The 26,360-nt window shown below is 47.3% G+C and overlaps 1 protein-coding gene across 1 annotated transcript; it reads right to left on the reverse strand.

The window, feature by feature from the left end:
• Positions 1-14,913: 14,913 nt before the first annotated feature.
• Positions 14,914-23,362, reverse strand: LOC125513230 (gamma carbonic anhydrase-like 2, mitochondrial). Its single transcript, XM_048678284.1, has 2 exons — positions 22,861-23,362; positions 14,914-15,544 (listed from the first exon to the last, which is right to left on the reverse strand). Exons 1-2 carry the CDS (start codon positions 23,252-23,254, stop codon positions 15,168-15,170), a joined length of 771 nt encoding a protein of 256 aa, XP_048534241.1. The 5' UTR covers positions 23,255-23,362; the 3' UTR covers positions 14,914-15,167.
• Positions 23,363-26,360: the final 2,998 nt, after the last annotated feature.

The following is a 26,360-nucleotide window of genomic DNA, read 5'->3' on the forward strand; positions in this document are numbered from 1 at the left end:
CGTAATGTCGGTCCGGGCCGCTTCGTCCAACAATACCACCGAACCAAACTATGACATGCTGGTAAGCAGTATGACTTATATCGCCCACAACTCACTTGTGTTCTACTCATGCATATAACATCAACATATAAAACCTAGGCCCTGATACCACTATTCGGTTTCGTAGTAATTTCAAAAAAATTTCCTACGCATGTTGGGTTTCGTAGTAATTTCAAAAAAAATTCCTACGCACACGCAAGATCATGGTGATGCATAGCAACGAGAGGGGGAGAGTGTGATCTACGTACCCTTGTAGATCGACAACGGAAGCGTTAACTTGGTTGATGTAGTCGTACGTCTCCACGGCCCGACCGATCAAGCACCGAAACTACGGCACCTCCGAGTTCTAGCACATGTTCAGCTCGATGACGATCCCCGGACTCCAATCCAGCAAAGTGTCGGGGAAGAGTTCCGTCAGCACGACGGCGTGGTGACGATCTTGATGTTCTACCATCGCAGGGCTTCGCCTAAGCACCGCTACAATATTATCGAGGACTATGGTGGAAGGGGGCACCGCACACGGCTAAGAATATGATCACGTGGATCAACTTGTGTCTCTAGGGGTGCCCCTTGCCTCCGCATATAAAGGCTCAAAAGGGGGGGCTGGCCGGCCAAGAGGAGGCGCGCCAGGAGGAATCCTACTCCCTCCGGGAGTAGGACTCCCCCCTTTCCTAGCTGGAATAGGATTCGCGGAGGGGGGAAAAGAGGAGAGAGAGGAGGAAGGGGGGCTGGCCCCCTCTCCTTGTCCTATTCGGACCAAGGGGGGAGGGGCGCGCGGCCCATCTATGGCCACCTCTCCTCTCTTCCACTAAGGCCCACTAAGGCCCATATACCTTCCGGGGGGTTCCGGTAACCTCTCGGTACTCCGGTAAAATCCCGATTTCACCCGGAACACTTCTGATATCCAAACATAGGCTTCCAATATATCAATCTTTATGTGTCGACCATTTCGAGACTCCTCGTCATGTCCGTGATCACATCCGGGACTCCGAAAAAACTTCGATACATCAAAATGCATAAACTCATAATATAACTGTCATCGTAACCTTAAGCGTGCGGACCCTACGGGTTCGAGAACAATGTAGACATGACCGAGACACGTCTCCGTCAATAACCAATAGCGGAACCTGGATGCTCATATTGGCTCCTACATATTCTACGAAGATCTTTTATCGGTCAGACCACATAACAACATACGTTGTTCCCTTTGTCATCGGTATGTTACTTGCCCGAGATTCGATCGTCGGTATCCAATACCTAGTTCAATCTCGTTACCGGCAAGTCTCTTTACTCGTTCCGTAATCCATCATCCCGCAACTAACTCATTAGTTGCAATGCTTGCAAGGCTTATGTGATGTGCATTACCGAGAGGGCCCAGAGATACCTCTCCGACAATCGGAGTGACAAATCCTAATCTCGAAATACGCCAACCCAACATGTACCTTTGGAGACACCTATAGAGCACCTTTATAATCACCCAGTTACGTTGTGACGTTTGGTTGCACACAAAGTGTTCCTCCGGCAAACGGGAGTTGCATAATCTCATAGTCATAGGAACATGTATAAGTCATGAAGAAAGCAATAGCAACATACTAAACGATCGGGTGCTAAGCTAATGGAATGGGTCATGTCAATCAGATCATTCACCTAATGATGTGATCCCGTTAATAAAATAACAACTCTTTGTCCATGGTTAGGAAACATAACCATCTTTGATTAACGAGCTAGTCAAGTAGAGGCATACTAGTGACATTCTGTTTGTCTATGTATTCACACATGTATTATGTTTCCGGTTAATACAATTTTAGCATGAATAATAAACATTTATCATGATATAAGGAAATAAATAATAACTTTATTATTGCCTCTAGGGCATATTTCCTTCAGGATCATGGTGTAGAGCATGGCAAAGCTGAGTACTTGTGGATCTGAGGGCTTCTGATCCACAGTTCTCCGCATTATCATCCATCAACATCTGGTGAAATTAGCACTCAGCTGCATAAGGCTTTCTCCCCACTACAGTTAGAGTTCAAGATCGAAAGGAAGGTAATTGGTGATCAATCACTGTTGCTTGTCACAAAACTCTGAAAAATATTATTGAGTACATCTACCATGAGCTATGCTTGCCATTTAAAAAGATGTTTATGTGAGCTGAATGTCATATCAATTTTTTTATGCAAGCGAATCTTGCGATTTACTTATGATTTATGAACAGAAATTTGTTTACTGCGTAACCCCTAAATACAGTAGAAGGGAAACAAATCTTATGAAACTACGCTGAGACAAGTAGTACTTATTTAGTCAAGTGACATGTTAGATAAAAATTCCACACCTATTACAACTTATCTGACTTCTGTATTTTTGAAAGATAACTGAACTAGATTGTGTTCCAGGAATACAAACCATAGGTGTTTTCCATTTATTCACTTGGCTTTTGGAATTTGATTGATGTCCCCTTCTTCTATTATTAACAACGTATACATATACGGTTCTGTCTGCTAGTTTACCAAATTCTAGACACTTCTTTTGTGGTTCGTGCTTCCTCTTTATACTATGCTTGCCTACATCCGTAGTGTCACTCCTTTATTCTCTTGATGTGTTTTTATTTACAATGAAGAATACACACCATAGGGAAAAGAGAAGTATATTTGTAGCCTATGGCCACTTTATAAATACTAACATGTTTCTGATTCATCATGAGGTCATGTACTGATGGGTCGCAAAAAGAAAAAGAAAAATTAATGTCAATTGTTTCAATATCACTTTAATAGGCACCGTTCATCTGTAGTGTCCTTCAATTATTAGACCATATTCAATATTATTTTTTGGATGCCTTGCAACTTCCAATTAAATATATCACCATATCTCTATCTGATTTGTATTTGTAAGGTCTACAAACAAGACATCCTAATTATTTGTTCGAACATACTACAGTCTTGTTTTCTCTGCTGTGTCTTCTCCTTTTCTTAATAGTGTCACTGCCTTTGATTTATCTGCTCAGATGTGCTAGTTAGAGTTTGATCTGGATATATACTAGCTATTTTATTAGGAGTTGGTGGTAAATATGAACTAATGCTTGATCCGCCCTGCTGTCCTCGCTGCAGTGCATGCAAAATCATTGGGTCGGTACTGGGAGTACCTCATTTATGATGGATCTTATCTTCAAAGCTTCTTTTTATTGTCTAATATGTTTTATTTGTACTAATTTGGTAAATTTAATTTATCTTTTGGCTTAATATGTCCCAAGTATTGATATAGTAATATTTTGTTACTGATTAATGGTCAAACACACTGCTTCTCTATCTTCCAGTAGGTGCCTCAGAATTTGCAGTTTATCATACCATACTGCTACTCGAATAAAAGTCTATCTTTGTGTTCTACATTAAAGGTATCATATGAAGTTTAATTATTTAAGCGTTCATCACCAAAACTACTTGTTTGTAGTGAAAGGCTTCATAGAATTTCATAGATGTTGCACATCATGAGATTAACATGTAGAAGAATGTATTCATAACCATAAAGTAGAGGAAAAGATGCAAACACGACATGTCTTTGCCTCTCAACATTTTGTGTTATATGTCATGTTTCTATTAATTATTTTGCTTGACATGATTCTGCCCATGGTAACTTTATTTTCTCTAACAGGAGGAACATAAAGTATTTTTAATGAGCCTAAAAAACCATAACAGAGATGTAGCTCTTGCTACAGTTGTAAGTTGTGATCCTAAATTTGAACTTGATGGTGCTGAAATTACTAAGAATTCTAGGTAGTGCATGTCGAGATGGCACTTGTGAAAACTGAAGATTAGGTAACAGAGTCGCAAAAACTGCAACTCTTGGTAATGCAGATTTGTTTTTGCATGTCAACCTTTGTAAGTGACTAATATCGTGTCTCTATCAGTACTTGTGACATGCATTGTGTGTTAACAGTTCATTTTGTTTTTTTGTTTGTAGATCCAAAAGATAAATGGACGATTCTATGGGTGTGTGTGGCAAGTATACTACAATGATGATGATGTTCTTGTTCATGATGATGAAGATGGATGGTTTCAGTTTTAGTTAAGCTGTAGGGATCATGTTCCTGTTGGATGATGTTCGTCGATTCTGTTTTAGTTAAGTTCTAGGGATGTTGATGGATGCTTTCAATTTAAGTCAAGAAAACATTTAGATTGTATATCCATTTGGATGATTTTCCTTGTGTAATATCCCCTATTATAATCCAACAATTTTATCTAATATATGATTCTCCCTCTCGCGAGTAATTCTCTTGTTTTTCTTTACTGGAGATTCATAGTTATCACCATTATGTGAAGCACCAATTTAATTCCTGGCAATATGTATAAAAATAATATTATTGACATTATAAATGAACCAACACTTGAAGCGTTGCAAATCCTCGTTGCCAAGCCGTGGGATTTTGTTCCCTATACAATAATCACCAACGCATAGAAGTGTTGCACGAGTCTGTTTTATGTGTTGTATTTTTGCAACGGTCCCTTTTACCAACGATAATATAAGCGTTGCATTATGCGCTAGACACCGGATAAGGCAACGCATCCTAAACCGTTGGTAAAGACACTAACAACGGATATATGAACTTCTAGATATGGAAAAATGCGTTGCTATAGGGGGGTTCATGTTGTAGTGAATGAAGGGACCTTCCCATTTGGGCTTGAGCTTGTTCTTTTTCTTCTGGCAGGCGTAGAACTAGTTCGCCAACGTTATAGGTTTTGGCCCGTACTTCTCTGCTTTGATACCTTCGAGCCTGTTGCTGATAGAATGCGGAACGGGCCTTTGCCACGTCGCGCTCCTCCTCCAGGGCGTCCAAACTGTCCTGCCGATCGAGCTCGGCCTCTTTTTCTTCGTACATGCGCACTCGAGGTGAGTCATGAATTATGTCGCAAGGCAGAACCGCCTGCGCCGTACACCATAAAGAACGGTGTGTATCCGGTAGTGCGATTCGGCGTGGTCCGCAGCCCCCATAGTACGGAGTCGAGCTCCTCTACCCAGTGCGTGTTTGACTCCTTTAAGGACCGCACTAATCTGGGTTTAATGCCGCTCATGATAAGACCATTCGCTCGCTCGACTTGACCGTTAGTTTGCGGGTGATAGACAGAAGCATAATCGAGCTTGATGCCCATGTTGCTGCACCAAAGTTTCACCTCGTCGGCTGTAAAGTTCGTGCCGTTGTCAGTGATGATGCTGTGGGGGATGCCATAACGGTGTACGACCCCGGATATGAAGTCTATCACTGGTCCGGATTCAGCCGTTTTGACAGGTTTGGCTTCTATCCATTTGGTGAATTTATCCACCATGACCAGTAAGTATTTTTTCTTATGGGTTCCCCCTTTAAGGGGTCCGACCATATCAAGCCCCCAGACCGCAAAGGGCCAAGTAATGGGGATTGTTTGGAGAGCGGTAGGCGGCATATGGCTTTGGTTTGCAAAGAGCTGCAACCGACGCAATGCTTGGACCAGATGTGCGCATCTGCTCGGGCCGTCGGCCAATAGAAACCTGTACGGAAGGCCTTGCTTACAAGGGCCCGGGCTGCGGCGTTGATGGCCGCCGAGTCCGGCATGGATTTCTGCCAAAAGCTTCCGCCCTTCCTCTTCGGAGATGCACCTTTGAAGGACTCCGGTAGTGCTTTTCTTATAAAGCTCTCCCTCGTGGACCTTGTAGGCTTTAGATCGCCGCACTATGCAGCGTGCCTCATTTTGGTCCTCGGGTAGTTCCTGCCTGGTTAGGTAGGCCAGGAATGGTTCTGTCCACGGGGCGATGACGGCCATTATTACGTGGGCTGAAGGTGTTATTTCGATGGCAGAGCCTCCGATTGTGTCAGAGTGTTCGGTATCTGGGTGTGGCCGGTCCGGACTATTGTTGCCGGTGTCCCCTTCCCATACCATGGATGGTTTAAACAGTTTTTCCAGGAAGATGTTAGGTGGGACAGGGTCGCGTTTAGCGCCGATACGGGCGAGGATGTCCGCCGCCTGGTTGTTTTCCCGAGCCACATGGTGGAATTCAAGCCCCTCGAACCGAGCTGACATTTTGAGGACGGCGTTGCGATATGCGCCATTTTCGGATCCTTGGCATCGAAGTCTCCATTTATTTGGGATATTGCGAGGTTCGAGTCCCCACGCACCTCCAGGCGTTGAATGCCCATGGAAACTGCCATCCGGAGACCGTGTAATAGGGCCTCGTATTCGGCTGCGTTATTGGAGTCTGTATATAGTATTTGGAGTACGTATTGCACTGTATCTCCGGTGGGGGACGTCAGGACGACGCCAGCCCCCAGACCAGCCAGCATTTTAGAGCCGTCGAAGTGCATGATCCAATTGGAGTATGCGCCGTACTCTTTAGGGAGTTCGGCTTCTGTCCATTCGGCTACGAAATCGGCCAGTACTTGCGACTTAATGGCTCGCCGTGGTTTATATGTTATGTCGAACGGGAGGAGCTCGATAGCCCATTTGGCAATCCGGCCCGTGGCATCGCGGTTGTTTATTATGTCGTTGAGTGGTACTTCGGAGGCCACCGTAATTGAACACTCTTGAAAGTAGTGTCGTAATTTCCGGGATGCCATGAATACCGCGTATGCTATCTTTTGATAATGTGGGTACCGTGATTTGCATGGAGTGAGGACGGTGGATACATAATATACCGGCTTTTGAAGTGGGAATTTATGTCCGTCCATCTCTCGTTCGACGACGAGCACTGCGCTTACAACTTGGTGAGTTGCCGCTATATATAATAGCATTGGTTCGCCAACATTGGCGCGGCCAAGATTGGGTTGGTGGCCAGGATGGCTTTTATTTCTTCCAGTCCGGCCGTGGCTGCGTCCGTCCACTCGAAGTGTTCGGTGCGCGAAGAAGGCGATAAAGGGGGAGTGCCTTTTCTCCTAGTCGGGAGATAAAGCGGCTTAAAGCCGCCACACATCCAGTTAACTTCTGGATTTGCTTGAGGTCAGTTGGGATAGCCAACTGCGACAGAGCCCGGATTTTGGCCGGATTTGCTTCAATTCCTCTGCTGGAGACGATAAAGCCCAGGAGCTTTCCGGCGGTACGCGAAAACGTATTTTTCCGGATTGAGCTTAATGTCGTATGTTCGGAGATTGTCGAACGTGAGCCTCAAGTCGTCTATTAAGGAGTCGACGTGTCTGGTTTTAACGACCACATCGTCGACGTATGCCTCCACTGTTTTGCCGATCTGCTTTTCCAGACATGTCTGAATCATGCGTGATACGTTGCGCCGGTTTTTGAGCCCGAAGGGCATTGTGTTAAAACAGAAGGGGCCGTATGGAGTGATAAATGCCGTTGCGGCTTGGTCGGACTCCGCCATCTTAATTTGGTGGTAACCGGAGTATGCGTCGAGGAAGCACAATGAGTCGTGTCCTGCGGTAGCGTCGATAATTTGATCGATGCGAGGGAGGGGGAAGGGATCCTTTGGGCAAGCCTTATTAAGGTCCTTGAAGTCGACGCATAGGCGCCAGGATTTGTCCTTCTTTGGTACCATCACCAGGTTTGCTAGCCAGTCCGGATGCTTTATTTCTCTAATGAATCCGGCCTCCAGTAATTTGGCTAGCTCCTCTCCCATGGCTTGTCGCTTAGGTTCGGAGAAACGCCGAAGAGTCTGCTTGACCGGCTTGAATCCTTTAGAATGTTAAGGCTATGCTCGGCCAGCCTGCGTGGGATTCCTGGCATGTCTGAAGGATGCCAGGCGAATATGTCCCAATTCTCGCGCAGGAACTCCCGTAGTGCGGCGTCTACGGCGGGTTTAACTGTGCCCCAATGGAGTTGTTTTTGTGGGGTCCGTTGGATGGACTTGGAATTTGACTATTTCATCCGCTGGTTTAAAGGAGGTGGACTTGGATCTTTTGTCTAGTATCACGTCGTCCCTGTCCACTGTGGAGCGCAGCGCGGTTAACTCCTCCGCCACAAGGGCTTCGGATAATGCCTCGAGGGCCAGTGCGGCTGTTTTGTTCTCGGCGCGGAGTGCTATGTCCGGATCACTAGCTAGAGTGATGATTCCATTGGGTCCGGGCATTTTGAGCTTCATGTACCCGTAATGGGGTATGGCTTGAAAAATGTGAATGCCTCCCGCCCTAGAAGGGCGTGGTATCCGCTACTGAACGGGGCCACTTGGAATGTGATTTCTTCGGACCTGTAATTCTCCGGAGTGCCGAATACCACATCTAGTGTGATTTTCCCAGCGCAACGTGCCTCCCGACTAGGGATGATTCCTCGGAAGGTCGTGCTGCTTTGCTCAATATGGTTCTGTCTATTTCCATTTTTTGAAGAGTCTCCTCATAAATGAGGTTTAATCCGCTGCCGCCGTCCATGAGCACTTTAGTGAGCCGAAAGCCGTCCACAATTGGACTGAGGACCAAAGCGGCTGGTGCTCGGGCTGTTCGGAATTTAGGTTCGTCACTGGCATTGAAAGTAATGCCGTGTCGCTCCATGGATTTATTGCTGCCTACGTGGCAGACTTCGGCAAGGCTGCGGAGTGCTCGCTTACGCCTATTATTTGAGGCGAAGGTCTCGAAGACTGTTAATACTGTATTGTTATCCACGGGAGGAGTTCTGGTGTTTTGGTATGAGGAGATCCTCACCGCTCTTGGCCACCTGCCGGAGTACCCAACATGCTCTAAGGCTATGTGTTGGTATGGTATCCGCTGTACTATGAATTTTGCAGGGCCCGTTAAGCCATCCCTCCAATACGGTTCCACGCCCTGTAGTGGGCTTTTGCTTCTTTGTAATTGAGTCGGGCGACTTATGAGAGTGCACCCTTTTAGTTCGGACTGGGGGTTTTGTCAGAGCCGGATTATCCCAAAATTGTTTGGGTTTTCCAGGCACTTTCCATCGCACAGTATTTCCGTACTATGGCCGCCAAGTCAGCGAAGTGTGCTATGTCACGGCGACTTATGGCGTTGAGGATTCCCTTGTCCGTGCAATTGTTGCAAAAGAACGAAATTGCATCTTCCTCGCGACAGTCCTTGACCTTGTTCATTACAAGGAGGAATCTGGCCCAATAGTGATGTACTGTCTCTTGGGGCGCTTGCCTAATGTGGGAAAGATCGTTTGTATCTGGTGGGTGGGTGGATTTAAGTCCAGACCTTGACCCAATCTGAGATCCCGGGGCAGGGGAGTTTCCGATCTTGGAAGTTCGGGCTCCGGGATGTTGCCGCAGGTTCGGTATGCGACCTGATTCTAGGTTCAGGGTTAGGGCGATGTCCTCCCGTGAGCGGGTATCCGGCTCGGAGAGCTCGGGAATCCGGACATAGTTCGTCCTCAGGATAGAGGGAGAATCCGCCGCATTGCTCCTCCACCACCGCTATCTGGATGGGTGACTGGCGGAGAGTTAATCTCCCTTTGGTCGGGTTTAAGCCCGATCCGATCGTAGTCCGTAGCGACTCCCAGAGCGGCGATGCGATCCAAGAGCTCGTTCAAAGAGGAGAGCTCCATTGGATCCATCTGCTCGGCGAATTTTGAGCCGATGTGGAGGCTATTTTCGATGACCCGAGAAGTCATCGTCGGCGCAGCGGCCGAGCGGGCGGTCATGACGAAGCCGCCTAGTCGGAGAGTTTGGCCTACAGCCAGGGCTCCCCCAGAGGTGATGTTGTCCTTGACAACGAGACGAGCCATCCTCCTTATGATGACGACACAGTGGAACTCTCAATGAAAGCACCAATGTCGGTGTCAAAACCGGCGGATCTCGGGTAGGGGGTCCCGAACTGTGCGTCTAAGGCGGATGGTAACAGGAGGCAGGGGACACGATGTTTACCCAGGTTCGGGCCCTCTTGATGGAGGTAATACCCTACGTCCTGCTTGATTGTTCTTGATGATATGAGTATACAAGAGTTGATCTACCACGAGATCGTAGAGGCTAAACCCTAGAAGCTAGCCTATGGTATGATTGTATGTTGTCCTACGGACTAAACCCTCCGGTTTATATAGACACCGGAGGGGGCTAGGGTTACACAGAGTCGGTTACAAGGGAGGAGATCTACATATCCGTATTGCCTAGCTTGCCTTCCACGCCAAGGAGAGTCCCATCCGGACACGGGACGAAGTCTTCAATCTTGTATCTTCATAGTCCAACAGTCCGGCCAAAGGATATAGTCCGGCTGTCCGGAGACCCCCTAATCCAGGACTCCCTCGAATATGTCCCAATTCTCGCGCAGGAACTCCCATAGTGCGGCGTCTACGGCGGGGTTTAACTGTGCCCCAATGGACGTTGTTTTTGTGGGGTCCGTTGGATGGACTTGGAATTTGACTATTTCATCCGCTGGTTTAAAGGAGATGGACTTGGATCTTTTGCCTAGTATCACGTCGTCCCTGTCCACTGTGGAGCGCAACTCGGTTAACTCCTCCGCCACAAGGGCTTCGGCTAGTACCTCGAGGGCCAGTGCGGCTGTTTTGTTCTCGGCGCGGAATGCTATGTCCGGATCACTAGCTAGAGTGATGATTCCATTGGGTCCGGGCATTTTGAGCTTTATGTACCCGTAATGGGGTATGGCTTGAAAAATTGTGAATGCCTCCCGCCCTAGAAGGGCGTGGTATCCTCTACTGAACGAGGCCACTTGGAATGTGATTTCTTCGGACCTGTAATTCTTCGGAGTGCCGAATACCACATCTAGTGTGATTTTCCCAGCGCAACGTGCCTCCCGACTAGGGATGATTCCTCGGAAGGTCGTGGTGCTTTGCTCAATATGGTTGCTGTCTATTTCCATTTTTTGAAGAGTCTCCTCATAAATGAGGTTTAATCCGCTGCCGCCGTTCGTGAGCACTTTAGTGAGCCGAAAGTTGTCCACAATTGGACTGAGGACCAAAGCGGCTGGTGCTCGGGCTGTTTGGGATTTAGGTTCGTCACTGGCATTGAAAGTAATGGCCATGTCGCTCCATGGATTTATTGCTGCTACGTGGCAGACTTCGACAAGGCTGCGGAGTGCTCGCTTACGCCTATTATTTGAGGCGAAGGTCTCAAAGACTGTTAATACTGTATTGTTATCCGCGGGAGGGAGTTCTGGGATGTTTTGTATGAGGAGATCCTCACCTCTCTTGGCCACCTGCCGGAGTACCCAACATGCTCTAAGGCTATGTGTTGGTATGGTGTCCGCCATACTATGAATTTTGCAGGGCCCGTTAAGCCATCCCTCCAATACGGTTCCACGCCCTGTAGTGGACTTTTGCTTCTTTGTAATTGAGTCGAGCGACTTATGAGAGTGCACCCTTTTAGTTCGGACTGGGGATTTTGTCAAAGCCGGATTGTCCCAAAATTGTGTTTGGGTTTTCCAGGCACTTTCCATCGCACAGTATTTCCGTATTATGGCCGCCAAGTCAGCGAAGTATGCTATGTCACGGCGACTTATGGCGTTAAGGATTCCCTTGTCCGTGCAATTGTTGCAAAAGAACGAAATTGCATCTTCCTCGCGACAGTCCTTGACCTTGTTCATTACAAGGAGGAATCTGGCCCAATAGTGATGTACTGTCTCTTGGGGCGCTTGCCTAATGTGGGAAAGATCGTTTGTATCTGGTGGGTGGGTGGATTTAAGTCCAGACCTTGACCCAATCTGAGATCCCGGGGTAGGGGAGTTTCCGATCTTGGAAGTTCGGGCTCCGGGATGTTGCTCTGCAGGTTCGGTATGCGACCTGATTCTAGGTTCAGGGTTAGGGCGATGTCCTCCCGTGAGCGGGTATCCGGCTCGGAGAGCTCGGGAATCCGGACATAGTTCGTCCTCAGGATAGAGGGAGAACCGCCGCATTGCTCCTCCACCACCGCTATTTGATAGGTGACTGGCGGAGAGTTAATCTCCCTTTGGTCGGGTTTAAGCTCGATCCGATCGTAGTCCGTGGCGACTCCCAGAGCGGCGATGCGATATAAGAGCTCGTTCAAAGAGGAGAGCTCCATTGGATCCATCTGCTCGGCGAATTTTGAACCGATGTGGAGGCTATTTTCGATGACCCGAGAAGTCATCGTCGGCGCGACGGCCGAGCGGGCGGTCATGACAAAGCCGCCTAGTCAGAGAGTTTGGCCTACAGCCAGGGCTCCCCCAGAAGTGATGTTGTCCTTGACAACGAGACGAGCCATCCTCCTTATGATGACGGCACAGTGGAACTCTCAATGAAAGCATCAATGTCGGTGTCAAAACCGGCGGATCTCGGGTAGGGGGTCCCGAACTGTGCGTCTAAGGCGGATGGTAACAGGAGGCAGGGGACACGATGTTTACCCAGGTTCGGGCCCTTGAAGGAGGTAATACCCTATGTCCTGCTTGATTGTTCTTGATGATATGAGTATCACAAGAGTTGATCTACCACGAGATCGTAGAGGCTAAACCCTAGAAGCTAGTCTCTGGTATGATTGTATGTTGTCCTACGGACTAAACCCTCCGGTTTATATAGACACCGGAGGGGGCTAGGGTTACACAGAGTCGGTTACAAGGGAGGAGATCATCATATCCGTATTGCCTAGCTTGCCTTCCACGCCAAGGAGAGTCCCATCCGGACACGGGACGAAGTCTTCAATCTTGTATCTTCATAGTCCAACAGTCCGGCCAAAGGATATAGTCCGGCTGTCCGGAGACCCCCTAATCCAGGACTCCCTCAGCCGTCCCGAGGTCGTCCCCGCGGTTACACCGACCCGCGCTCCGCCGCTGCACCGCCCCTTCGGGCTGGAGCGCCGCGGCTCGCGGTCCCTACGACCACCCCGAGGTCTTCCGCTGTCGCCCTGACCTACCTGCCGCCGCTGCGTCGCCCCTTCGGGTCGTAGCGCCACGGCCCGCGGTCCACCGCCGCCCCTGCACGTCGACTTCTCGTGGTATGCGCCGCGCCGCCTCCCTTGGTGCGGGAACACCGTCGTCCACGCCGGTCTTCGTCACACTGTTGGGTTCTCCTCGCCTACTTCGAGCACCACCGCCGTGCTCCTAACTTAGCCGCCGCCGCTGCCGCTGCTACCCCCGTAACCGACGCCGCCGCCCGTCCACCTCCCTTCGTCTTCGTCCAGCACCAACTCGTCGCCAGCGTCTCCATCATCTACCCCGACCACTTCGTCTACTCCGACCACCGTTGGTGACATCGGCCCCGCGCTGATGGACGCCACAATCGTCGTCGAGTTCTTCTCTGTTGACCTCTCCGACTTCTTCGACATGGTGTACAGCTCGTGCAGGTCCCAGTCTCCGCATGCCCGGTGCTGGCAACACCATCGTGTGCCTTCGTCCACGACATGTCCCCGGGCCTGGCAAGCCTGGTGCGGCGTTCCGTCAACTTCGTCTTCGTCCGTCTATGCATGCCCGGTGCTGGCAACACCGGTGTGTGATTTCGTCTATGATGTGTCCCCGGGCTTGGCAAACTCGTCGCGACGCGTTGTCAACAGCACCTCCTTTCCGGCGCACCACTACTTCGACACCACTGCGCTCATGCTAACTCGGCGCCCCCTTGCGCCCGCGGCTCCATGGCGACTTCCTCGACACCGACCACCCCGACTCGACATCGACCACGACATTCTTCACATGGCTACCTCGACCACGGCTCCACCACCCACGCTCTCGGCTACCTCGATAACGACACAAAGGGCTACCGCCTTGCTTGAGCAACCTCGTCGGTTTTCACTCCAGCCACGACTCCGTGATGCATCGACCGTTACGACTGTGGTGGGGGGTGTTCGTCGGCTTGCCTTCGGATTCTTCTCCAGACTCACCGTCTGCGTCGCTACCATTGTGACTGCGTGGGGATGTTGAGTATCGTGATTATTAGTAAAGACAAGATAGACTAGGATTTGTTCTGGCTTGTCTTGTACTCCAAATAGACCATTGTACTTCTATATATATGCCCACGAGGCTCAAGCAATACAACAACTATTCCACCAATGCCTCTCTCTCCCTTCTAACACTACCAATGGCCAAGTTCCACGCAACACGCACACGCTGCCTATATATGTGCACACTTGACACACACAAACCGTACCTGGGCGGGATGTCTGATACGCTTCATGAACGACTTTTTGTTGGGAGTTCAAAAAGAAATTGGGCTTCCTGTTGGGATTCATCTTGGTAACTGATGTCAGCATAGTTATCAGCACATGTAGGTGTGACAGTAACATTCCCCTCCCCCCGCAGCTTGTCCCCAAGCTGGTGCTCATGGGAAACACTGACGCAGCTCATCGAGATCTTCCCGGGTAGTCAAGGGCTCAGGTTGGTCTGACCACTGAATGCGGCCTTTGGAGTGTTGTCGTCGAGCCACGCTGATGAAAACAACGCTTCAAAACATACACACACACACATAAGGAATTGAGATAAGGAAAAGCAATAAGGGACAACGGTCGCAGTGATGTGAATGAAAAGAAGACAAAGAGGTTTGACAAGTTTATGGAGACACAAGACAAGAAGATCAAACTACAAGAGAAGAAGGCCAACGTTGATCAAGAAGATGTCAGATTTGGATCTAATGCGACGAAGATTGTGCAAATGTATCGATCTAATGCGACGAAGATTGTGCAAATGTATCGTGCTAACGTGTTGAAGCGCTAGGCGTACGCTTCAGAGGAGCCGACCAAATAGTGATGAATTTGGCAGACAGCCAAGCTAGGATAGAAAGGGCTGCCATCTTTTGGTATCGGTTTGATGTAAAAACTTCTTGAACATCGGCGCATTTTGGTTGTTATTGCATCTATTTATAATGCTAAATTGTTATTGATCTACATACGCATGTCAAGTGAAAGAGGTCATACCCGACATATGGTGCATCGGCCCTACCACGTACGTTTGGTGTGTCCGATTCAGTGCACGGCGTTGGAGTTGCCCTTGGTTCCATTGCTTTCTTAAATGCAACTACTAAAACCTTATCTCATAGTTATCCACCATAATTTGTCAAAATACATGTTTCCTCATGGCACAGAAAGCAAATTTCTACCCATAAAATATGTTCAATGCGAGGGGAAAACAGGTATGTGCGTTGCACTGCCGAACAAAGGTGCAACGAGGTACAATTCCTGCTGTGCAGGGTGTCCCCAGTTGACAACCATGAACAAAAAATTCAACGTAACAGATGGACCCAGGCTACAAATTAGATTGAATACAGAGATTCTAGTATTCGGGCTGCTTTATTTCCTCACTCATTTGCTGGGAGAGGGAAAACATGATCTTACAAAGGAATTGAAAACGACTTCTTCAGCTTCTCTACCTCCAAATAAGCATTAGAGTATGGGAGGAACTCTGAGAAATGGCTTTGCATAAGATCATTGATGGCCACAGCAAGCTTTGGAATCTCCATTATCTCTTCGTTGGTCAGCTTCCTAACAAACCTGGCAGGGTTGCCAGCCCAGAGTTCCCCAGTCGGAATCCTCCTCCCTGGGGCCAGGACGGAGCCAGCTTCAAGGACCGAGTTAGTTTCAACCAATGAGCCTTCCATTAGGATGGAATGCTGACCGATGATGCACTCAGGTTCAATAGTGCATGAGCGCAGAAGACAGTACGCACCCACTGTCACATACCGGTCAACAAGGGTCTCAGCTGGAAGACCTGTGAACAAACGAAGCAGAAATGAGAACCAACAACTAACGCAAGGTATCACCAAACATTATAGGTTAACATACATACAAAGGGCACGTGGAAAAAACCAAGCACCCCCCAAAGTAGCACTATTACTTCAGGGTCTGTTCAGTTTACAGGAAAATCAAAGGGGAACTTTGAAGGAATGCTATCCTATAGTTTTTCTCCCTGTAGCAGCGTTCCATTCAACGGAATGGATGAACACGAAAATGTAGGAAAGATTTCACGGAACCTCAATTTTGCAGGAAAACAAACATGCAAAGAGAGAATTTTTTTGGCCGAAAGCCCAAGGCGATGGCCTTGGTACCAAATAGGAAAGTCGTCCATGTAGCTACTTACTGTCAAATCAGCATGCAGCAGCATGCAACCTGAGTAATAAATATAAGGTGGGTTGCTGCTGCTGCCTTTTCTAGCCAGTCTTTCCTTTGGTTCTCATACAGTCCACAGAACGCCTACTAGTCTAGTTTTCCTCCGGTTCCTATTCCTTTCTTTTGCTACTCCAAAACTTTCCAGTTCATATGTTTCTTATTTGACCCTGTTATGTGGACCAACCCATCAAACATGGAGTCTTATTCCTTAATTAGAGTCCTAGTTGATTAAGCATCTTTGTTGAGAAAGAGTCCAGTCAGTAGAGATCTTGTTAGAGTTTGAATAGATTTACCCGCTTTTTGGTCAAGTCTTTTCTAGAGAAGAATACTATCGTTTACTCCCTCCATTCCTAAATATAAGTCTTCTTAGATATTCCAATAAGGACTACATATGGAGCAAAATGAGTGAATCTGCACTCTAAAATATGTCTATATACATCCGTATGTAGTTTGTATTGGAATCTCTAAAAAGACATATTTAGAAACGAAGGGAGTACTTTTATCTACTTCTCAGTAATTAGGGTTAGGTAAATAGTAGATTCTTCCAATTTGGTATCAGATCCATCTACGAATGAGGGCAAATAAATCAAGATCAAGGCTGTAGAGCAAATGAAGATCATTAGGAAGCAATTGGAGGCCTTCACACGCCAACGAGCCGAGGATGTGCTTGACGGCGCTTGAGCAACGGCTATCGGCGCTGCCGCCACCTCCAGATTCCACAGCTGCAGCAGCCGCCCATGACGCCACCTTTAACGACGACTCGCCCCTGGTGCTTCCCCTCATCAACAGCACCTCTAGTGTCCCCTTTTCCAGTGGGGGTAATCGCCACCGCCTCCGCCGGCGGACCTTCACCCGCTGGGCAGATTGCCCACCCCACCACCCCCTCACTTTCCTGCCTTTCACCTCTACTTCCCCTCGCAACAAAACCCTGTGCTGACCACTGCCAACCACTCTCAGACGCCAACAAATTTTTACCACCTCTAGCCATCTCCTTACTCGCCACAGCCACCCCCTAACATCAATCTTTGGACCACTATGGCTCCACTCTCCCATAGCTTAGACCCAATTACCTACCCCCCCCCCCCCCCCCTAATTTGCCACCCACCTACCAGCAGCAGCCGTACCATCGGCAGCAGCAACCCTACCATGAGCAACAGCAGCAGCCGCAGATTTTCACCGCCGCCTCTACCACCTTCACGCCTCCACCTGCCAACCAGTTTCATATGCCGTTATGGCCTCACCCCCCCTCCACAACCCATCTATGGATCCACCCCGTCCATCTCCTCCCTTCCGCCCCTACCAAACAATCACCTCGGATGAGGTTCAGGTTCTGGTTCAGGCGTGCCTCGGTTCCACAAAGCTCGACTTCCCGGCGTATGATGGTCCGATCGATCCTCTTAGTTGGCTCAATAGGTGTGAACAGTTTTTTTCACGGACAGCGCACAGACGTGGCTGACAAAGTCTAGACTGCAGCCTACCACCTCACCAATTTGGTTTAGTTTTGTTACTTACAGCTCAAGTGCGATATCAGCATGCCGACACAGTTGCAGTTCAAGGAAGCTTGCCACTTCCAGTTTGGGCTGTCACTCCGCGCCAATACCTTGGGCGAGTTGGCACGTCTGCCGTTCACTTCCGCGGTCGCCGACTACACCAGCAGATTTCTAGTGCTCATGTGCCGCAACAATTAGCCATTAACACTGTCCCAACAACGGTTTCTGTAGAAAACAGGGCTGCCCAATGGTCTTCTCATTGACCTCAAGCTTCAGCGGCCATCTGACCTCCACACCGTTATCTCCTTCGCCAAGGCCTATGAGCAGCGGCATTTCCCTCCAACGATACACCAAGTACATTGTCGGATGCCCTAACTCATACATACCAGCTACAAGCTTTGGGTGCCAAGTAGTTTCATGTTGCATATATTCAACAATGAATGGAGCTGGTCATATTGCCCTTGTTATCTTTTTTATCTGTATCTCATGCACTCGGTCATACTACAAATTGCTCAACTATATCTGTCCAGACCAGGAATTTCCAGCTATCGGTGATAGACTGGAAACTGGTTGCTGACCACCATAATCCATACCCATATCTGTAATTAATACATACATACATACATACATATATATATATATATGTCCCTCAAATGGATGTGTCGAGCACCAAGTTAGTGCTAGATACATCCATTTGGGGGATAAGCTTGGAACAAGCTTTTTCGGACGGAGGGAGTATATATATACTGCTGCGCTAAAGTGCGCCTGAGCGCAAAGTTGCTAATCGTGCGCTCCGGTCAGACAGCGCGCACCACGGCCTCCGTCCCTCGCCTCTCTAATCAACCAACCATCAAACTTCACGTATTTTTCTTCCGCCTAGTAGTAAATTTAGGGGGAATCTAGTAACCATATTAATTTTGTTACTATTGCCCCCCAATCGTTCACCGTCCGCGCACATAATTAGGCCGCATAGTAATGAACAAGAGGAAAGATAGTAAAAGAATTTATTACGTTACTGCTGCATGATCTAGTTTTCTCTCTAATCAACCAACCATCAAACTTCACGTATTTTTCTTCCGCCTAGTAGTAAATTTAGTGGGGAATCTAATAGCCATACTAATTTTGTTACTATTGCCCCCCACTCGTTCACGGTCCGCGCACATAATTAGGCCACATAGTAATGAACAAGAGGAAAGATAGTAAAATAAGTTATTACATCACTGCTGCATGATCTAGTTTTATTAGTGTCCGCTACCATTTTCATGGCTCGTAAAATAGTTATGGTATATAGTAATCAACCATCGTAACCATTACCATCTGGACAATTGCTCCTAGTAAATGTAATGAGCATTAGTAGTAATAAGAGTTCTCCAATGGTAAAGTGAGAGTATTTGCTCAAGTAATGGATCATGGGTACAACTATTAGGGATTTTCACATGGCAAATCACCGTAAAGGTTAAAAGTTTCACGCTATAGTAACGCATGGAGTGCAAATTACTACATGTGGCTTGACACTTACGATCAAAAGAAAGTTAGGTACCACGTGGGGTGGGATGGATCGGCGGAATGGTGCATGCAGTTACTTTTTTCCTAATCTGGTTACGGCTCGGTAGGCAGCGCACACAATAATAATTCTAAGCTCTGGTTCACTTTAGCAAGCCTATATATATAGCAAGGTGCGTTTCTCCGATTTTTTGATCCCTTCACCCATATTGTATTTTTTGAGATTTTTTGTATCCAAGGTGGTACTGATTTTTTGTGGTCCATCTAGCGGCAGCGGCCCATCAGACCAGCCCTCCATGCGTCTGCATCCGTGAAGGACTGCGGCCCAGGCCCATGATGCCTAGGAGAAGAGGCAAAAAGATAATGGCTGGTTCCAGGGATCGAACTCCTGACCAGTGGAGCAGTCTCGACCACGGCGTCCAACTGAGCCACCTCATGCTCGTGTGAAGAAGAGAGGATTCGTTCCTATTAAATAGTACCACCTCACTTCCATACATTTTATTCCACCGATTTATATACTTCTCTGATCTGAAATCAGTAAACCGCCTCAAGAACCAATAATAAGAGGGCAAGAAGTGTGTTTCATTTGCTCGCAAATATTGAGCGGGAAGGAATCCTCCAAGGAGAGAGAAGCGATCAAATAAATAACGAAAAAGACACGGCTACATAGAGGGCGTCTCGGAGAAAAAGGGAGATCTCGATAATAGAATGGAAAAAAACTGAAAAGCATGCAGCTACACGGCGCAAACACGCCTCAGAGGAAAAATAAGGACCCAGCTGTGCTTTAGGGGACTAAAATCAAACGCCCTAGGCTACGGCACAAGCACACCTCGGAGAAAAAAAAAGGACCCAATCATGCTTTACGGGATTAAAATCGAAGGCCCCAGGATGACGTGGAGATAAGCCGGCACGCTAGATCACGAGGTTACTTTAATCGAAGGAAAAATGATATTTGAAAAAAGGAAAAAGTTGAGTGCATGGATATGCACCTGGATTCAGGCTACCGGCTCACGCCTCTGTGTCCAATCATGAAGCGGGTCGAGACGTGCTTGCATGCGCTAACACTAGTGATTGACGGGAGCATGCCTACCACAGTGTTGTTTTGGACGAACAACTAATTTGAGTTGTTTTCTCCTAAGAGTTATCGAATTATCGCTCAAATTAATCAATGCAGTGCGATGTTGCTTAGGGACGGTTAGGCTGCTGTGACGGCATCCTCATACTTCCCCGAACATGCTCATTACACATATTCTTGCAACTACGGGTAAATTTTGTTTCTTTTCTTCTCCGTGAATCCTAAACATATGGGCATTCTGATTGTTCTTCTCTAAGATTTCATATTTGAAGCATGATGTTTGCAATCACACCCAAACCAAAATGTTTCTTTTCAGATCAAAAAATGCACCGCTTCAAAACCATGTTTATTGGCTAAGAACATGCATTTTTTTCTCTTTTTTCTCCCGTTGCAACGCACGGGCATATTTGCTAGTAACAACTATTTGTAATAAGAAGCAATGCAGGATGCAAGATACAACACATCCAAGCTAAACCTCAACTGACTAGTTTTACGAGCTGCCATCGGGCCTCGCGCTTAAGCAATTCAACTAAGCAAGAGAAAAAAAATCATAAACATCTTATCTTCTCAGAAGCATTCAAGGAAATTTAAAATAAGAACAAGCATTTGTAAACAAAAAAAGTAGAGATCAAATGCCAATGCACTTTATAGGGCAACCTGACTAAGTTGAGTTGGCTAAATACACTGAAGGGTAGACACATGGATTAACCTAAAAGTAGAATTGGCCACAGGAAGCAACAACAGGGAAAGATCAGAATTTGACTTTGACCAACCAAAGCATAGAATCGGCATTTGTAAACAAAAAAAGTAGAGATCAAATGCCAATGCACTTTACAGGGTAACCTGACTAAGTTGAGTTGGCTAAATACACTGAAGGGTAGACACATGGATTAACCTAAAAGTAGAATCGGCCATAGGAAGCAACAACAGGGGAAAATCAGAATGTGACTTTGACCAACCAAAGCATAGAATCGGCATGAACTCCACAATCCAAATAAGGATAAATGATTGAATAATTTTCTTCCTGTGCGGCTTAGAGTTCAACCGGAGTGTTGCATTTTAGGTGTGGCGTGGCTAGCGTCTAGGCTAGGGTTTGGTATTTCTACTGGTTGGATAAATAGGGGCTCAGGGGGTGATTTGTCTGGTTTAAGATAGTTGAGGGGATAAGAGATAAGTATGTTTAGCACCCTAAACTATTAGGTCTGGGACACTATTCCCCCTACTCTATTTTCAGGTATAAAAGAACCTCCCAATATAATTGAACCAGATGATAAATCACGTAATCCAACTTTTTTACCCAGTTCAGGTTACGTGATGCCAGTTTATGACTTTTCTTCATCAATCACATCTTTTGACTCTTTGTGTCATCACCCTATCTCTCTAATTACCTTGCCTTGTTTTTAACTTGCTCCTCGCCCGTTCTATCCTCGATTCTAGATAGGATGCATCAAGGCGTACTCAAGAATCCTTGTCAATGCACGTACTAGAAATCTAGAATCTCATCAATTTGGTTCAGCTACAACCTGCAGTAAGCTAGCGGAACTAGCAATCAATTAGATGTGCAAAGCTAGCTAGACAAGGTCCATTGATTTTTCGTGGCAGCAACAACTAAAGTAACTGATCACGACTACCTAGCTATTTGCTGCAACTCCGATGTTCCATAAGGGAAGTCGATCAGCTTGCAGGATAAGCAGCTTCACGTGTGGTACGTTCTCGACTTGCTCCCGGTAGAAAGTACCAACCAGCTAGCTTTGCATATCAAGTCGTTCTTGCCTGAAAGCAATCGGCAAGTTGAGCCTGAGGACATTCGGCCGCCACGAGGTTGCAATCGATCAAGGTAGCTTCTCCTGCGCCGCTCTCGCCCCAGCCGAGATCAGCGCGTTGAGAGCCCTCACCTATTCACCCTCTCTATAGCTCATCTACATCATTGTCGTTGCCTTAAACGACGGCTGCACTCGCATATCGCACGACGGAGAGGAAGCTAAGTGAAATGTTGTGGACCAGAGATTTATTAGAAGAACTGAAGATATTGAAGACTAGTTGTATGAATGTGTGGTGTGATAACAAATCAGCAATCAACATAGCACACAATCCAGTGCAGCATGATACAACCAAGCAAGTGGAAATAGACAGATTCTTCATCAAAGAAAAGCTTGGCGCTGGGATCATCAAGATTGAGCATGTGAGTTGTGGGCAAGAGATTGCAGAATGCTTGACTAGAGGATTGGTAACTAAAGAATGCAATCTGGCATGTGACTAGAGGATTGGTAAGGGAAATGATAGATATCTATCACCCCTCTTGAGGGGGGGTGTTGGATGAGGGGCCCATGTATTGCTGACCCAAGTGGCCCAGGCGCATGGTGGCTGACCTAATAGAAGAGAAGCAAAGGGTATTGGAAAAGAGACTGACACGAGAACAAGAGAGTGCGCCGCCATGGCGATTGACAGCAAGCTGGTACTCCCCCCTCCTCGTTTCAACACCAACAAACGAAATATAAAGAACGGTGTTCATCTCAAGAATGCCGCGCATAGACCTCCGAAATGTAAATTACCTTCAGCTCTCCCAGTCAAATTACCCCAAATCCAAATCATCAAACTTTATTATCCAATTGAGCCACAAGAAATATGGATCGGAGGGAGTACAGTTATTATTATATTTCACGAAAGATCAAATTATCCAATTAATTAAGATATAACCAATCGCTCGTCCAATTAGGACGGAATCATACCAACCACAGCACCACATACTACTAGCTAATTCATCCGAGAACATTCCGCAAGCAGTCATAGTGGTCAGATCTGGGTACTAGACAAGGTAGAAGAAACAGATCGCATATAGAATGGGAAGACCTGTAGAGGCCGACCAGGCGGCGTGGAGGACGGACCGCTCCTGGACGTTGGCGCAGAACCCAAGAGTGATCTTGTTAAGGTCGCCCCGCAGCACGGAGCCGCTCCAGACGGAGGCGCCGTCGTGGACGGTGACCTGCCCGGCGAGCACGGCGTCGGGAGCAACGTACGCGTCGACGGCCACCTTGGGAAGCCACTGCCCGAGTGGTACTAGCTGCCGCTGCCCGCGGTAATCCCACCGCACCCGATCCGCACCTGCCGCCGCGGCTGCGACGGGGGGTGGTGAGGACGATGGCGCAGCGGGGGCGGTGGCGGTGGAGGAGAGGATCCGGCGGAGGGAAGGCGCCGCGGCGGCGGAGGCGCGGCGAGAGAGGCGAGACAGGGAGGCGGCGGCCATGGTGGCGTGGTGGTCCGGGAGGTGCGTGGGTCGGGCGAGCAGGCGGTCTTCGTCGCTCTCTTAGACAAGCGCGCCTGGGCTCGGCTTTGTGTGCAAACGGGCTTTTGCAATCGTGCCGGAAAAAAAAGGGAGAAGCTCAGTTTCCCTAAAAACAAAGAAAATATAAAGAAAAGGCTTGATTGTTAGGGCATATACAATGATGGCATGTGGATACATATGTTTCATGACAAAAAGTAATTTAAAACAAATAATCTGAGGCATCTACATTTATTATTTTCTCTCCAATGCAAGCAATCACTAGTGGGCCTCATTAAAAAAATAAAGACTCTAGTACACATGCATCTCTACTTTTCACTTCAATCTTTTCAGATTTTGTTACCGGATCACACTTTTCCTTTTCAAGCACCCGCCTCCTGAATAGGATCCCGCTTCCCTATCCAAACCTATTTTACGTCATATCCGATCCTACATGGCATGCGAGGCATCACCTTAAGGCTATGCATTGTACATGCCCTTATAGCTCACTAGTAAGTGTACGTGCAACGTCTCGACTGAAATTCTTGTACTCCTTCTCTCCGAAATTTTGTCCATTTTCACGACACGTAACTCAAAATGAATGAAGTGTACAACTTTGTTTTCACAAGGTTATTTCAAGATTAATATTTTACAAATGATATACTTGTTGATTGAGAACCCATCCTTATGCGTAAACACATAAAAAATACTTTTTTCGGGAACTGTTGACCTATTCATCCTCGATCATGGTAGTACAACGAACAGCAGAAATAATAAAAATTACATCCAGATTCATAGAGCATCTAGCGACGACTACAAGCACTGAAGCGAGCAGAAGGCGCGCTGCCGTCATCGCTTGTGGCGCCCTCGATTCAATCATACACTAATCATACACGCAAATGTGTATGATCAAGATCAAGAACTCACGGGAAGATATCACTGTTGGGTTTCGTAGTAATTTTAAAAAATTTCCTACGCACACGCAAGATCATGGTGATGCATAGCAACGAGAGGGGGAGTATGATCTACATACCTAGTAGATCGACAACGAAAGCGTTTGGTTGATGTAGTCGTACGTCTCCACGATCCGACCGATCAAGCATCGAAACTACGGCACCTCCGAGTTCTAGCACACATTCAGCTCGATGACGATCCCCGGACTCCGATCCAGCAAAGTGTCGGGGAAGAGTTCCGTCAGCACGACGGCGTGGTGACGATCTTGATGTACTACCGCAGCAGGGCTTCGCCTAAGCACCGCTACAATATTATCGAGGACTATGGTGGCTGGGGGCGCCGCACACGGCTAAGGAATAGATCACGTGGATCAACTTGTGTTCATGGGGTGCCCCCTGCCCCCGTATATAAAGGAGTGGAGGAGGGAAGGGCCGGCCCTCTCTATGGCGCGCCTAGGGGAGTCCTACTCCCACCGGGAGTAGGATTCCCCTTTCCTAGTCCAACTAGGAGTCCTTCCATATAGTAGGAGTAGGAAACAAGGAAGGGGCGCAGCCCCTCCCCCTAGTCCAATTCGAACTAGGCCTTGGGGGGGCGCGGCCTGCCCTAGGCAGCCCCTCTCTCTTTCCCGTATGGCCCAATAAGGCACAATACTTCTCCCGGCGAATTCCCGTAACTCTCCGGTACTCCGAAAAATACTCGAATCACTCGGAACCTTTCCGATGTCCGAATATAGTCGTCCAATATATCGATTTTTACGTCTCGACCATTTCGAGACTCCTTCGTCATGTCCCCGATCTCATCCAGGACTCCGAACTCCTTCGGTACATCAAAACTCATAAACTCATAATATAATTGTCATCGAAACCTTAAGCGGGCGGACCCTACGGGTTCGAGAACAATGTAGACATGACCGAGACACGTCTCCGGTCAATAACCAATAGCGGGACTTGGATGCCCATATTGGCTCCTACATATTCTACGAAGATCTTTATCGGTCAGACCGCATAACCACATACGTTGTTCCCTTTGTCATCGGTATGTTACTTACCCGAGATTCGATCGTCGGTATCCAATACCTAGTTCAATCTCGTTACCGGCAAGTCTCTTTACTCGTTCTGTAATACATCGTCGCGCAACTAACTCATTAGTTGTAATGCTTGCAAGGCTTAAGTGATGTGCATTACCGAGAGGGCCCAGAGATACCTCTCCGACAATCGGAGTGACAAATCCTAATCTCGAAATACGCCAACCCAACATGTACCTTTGGAGACACCTGTAGAGCACCTTTATAATCACCCAGTTACGTTGTGACGTTTGGTAGCACACAAAGTGTTCCTCCGGCAAACGGGAGTTGCATAATCTAATAGTCATAGGAACATGTATAAGTCATGAAGAAAGCAATAGCAACATACTAAACGATCGGGTGCTAAGCTAATGGAATGGGTCATGTCAATCAGATCATTCAACTAATGATGTGACCCCGTTAATCAAATAACAACTCTTTGTCCATGGTTAGGAAACATAACCATCTTTGATTAACGAGCTAGTCAAGTAGAGGCATACTAGTGACACTCTGTTTGTCTATGTATTCACACATGTATTATGTTTCCGGTTAATACAATTCTAGCATGAATAATAAACATTTATCATGATATAAGGAAATAAATAATAACTTTATTATTGCCTCTAGGGCATATTTCCTTCAGTCTCCCACTTGCACTAGAGTCAATAATCTAGATCACATCGCCATGTGATTTAACATCAATAGTTCACATCTTTATGTGATTGGTTCACATCTTCATGTGACTAGCACCCAAAGGGTTTACTAGATTCAATAATCTAGTTCACATCGCTATGTGATTAAGACCCAAAAAGTGATCATGTTTTGCTTGTGAGAGAAGTTTAGTCAACGGGTCTGCCACATTCAGATCCGCATGTATTTTGCAAATTTCTATGTCAACAATGCTCTGCATGGAGCTACTCTAGCTAATTGCTCCCACTTTCAATATGTATCCAGATTGAGACTTAGAGTCATCTGGATCAGTGTTAAAACTTGCATCGACATAACCCTTTACGACGAACCTTTTGTCACCTCCGTAATCGAGAAACATATCCTTATTCCAGTAAGGATAATTTT

Source organism: Triticum urartu, chromosome 6 (genome assembly GCF_003073215.2).
Source record: "Triticum urartu cultivar G1812 chromosome 6, Tu2.1, whole genome shotgun sequence".
In the NCBI taxonomy this organism is placed as follows: Eukaryota; Viridiplantae; Streptophyta; class Magnoliopsida; order Poales; family Poaceae; genus Triticum; species Triticum urartu.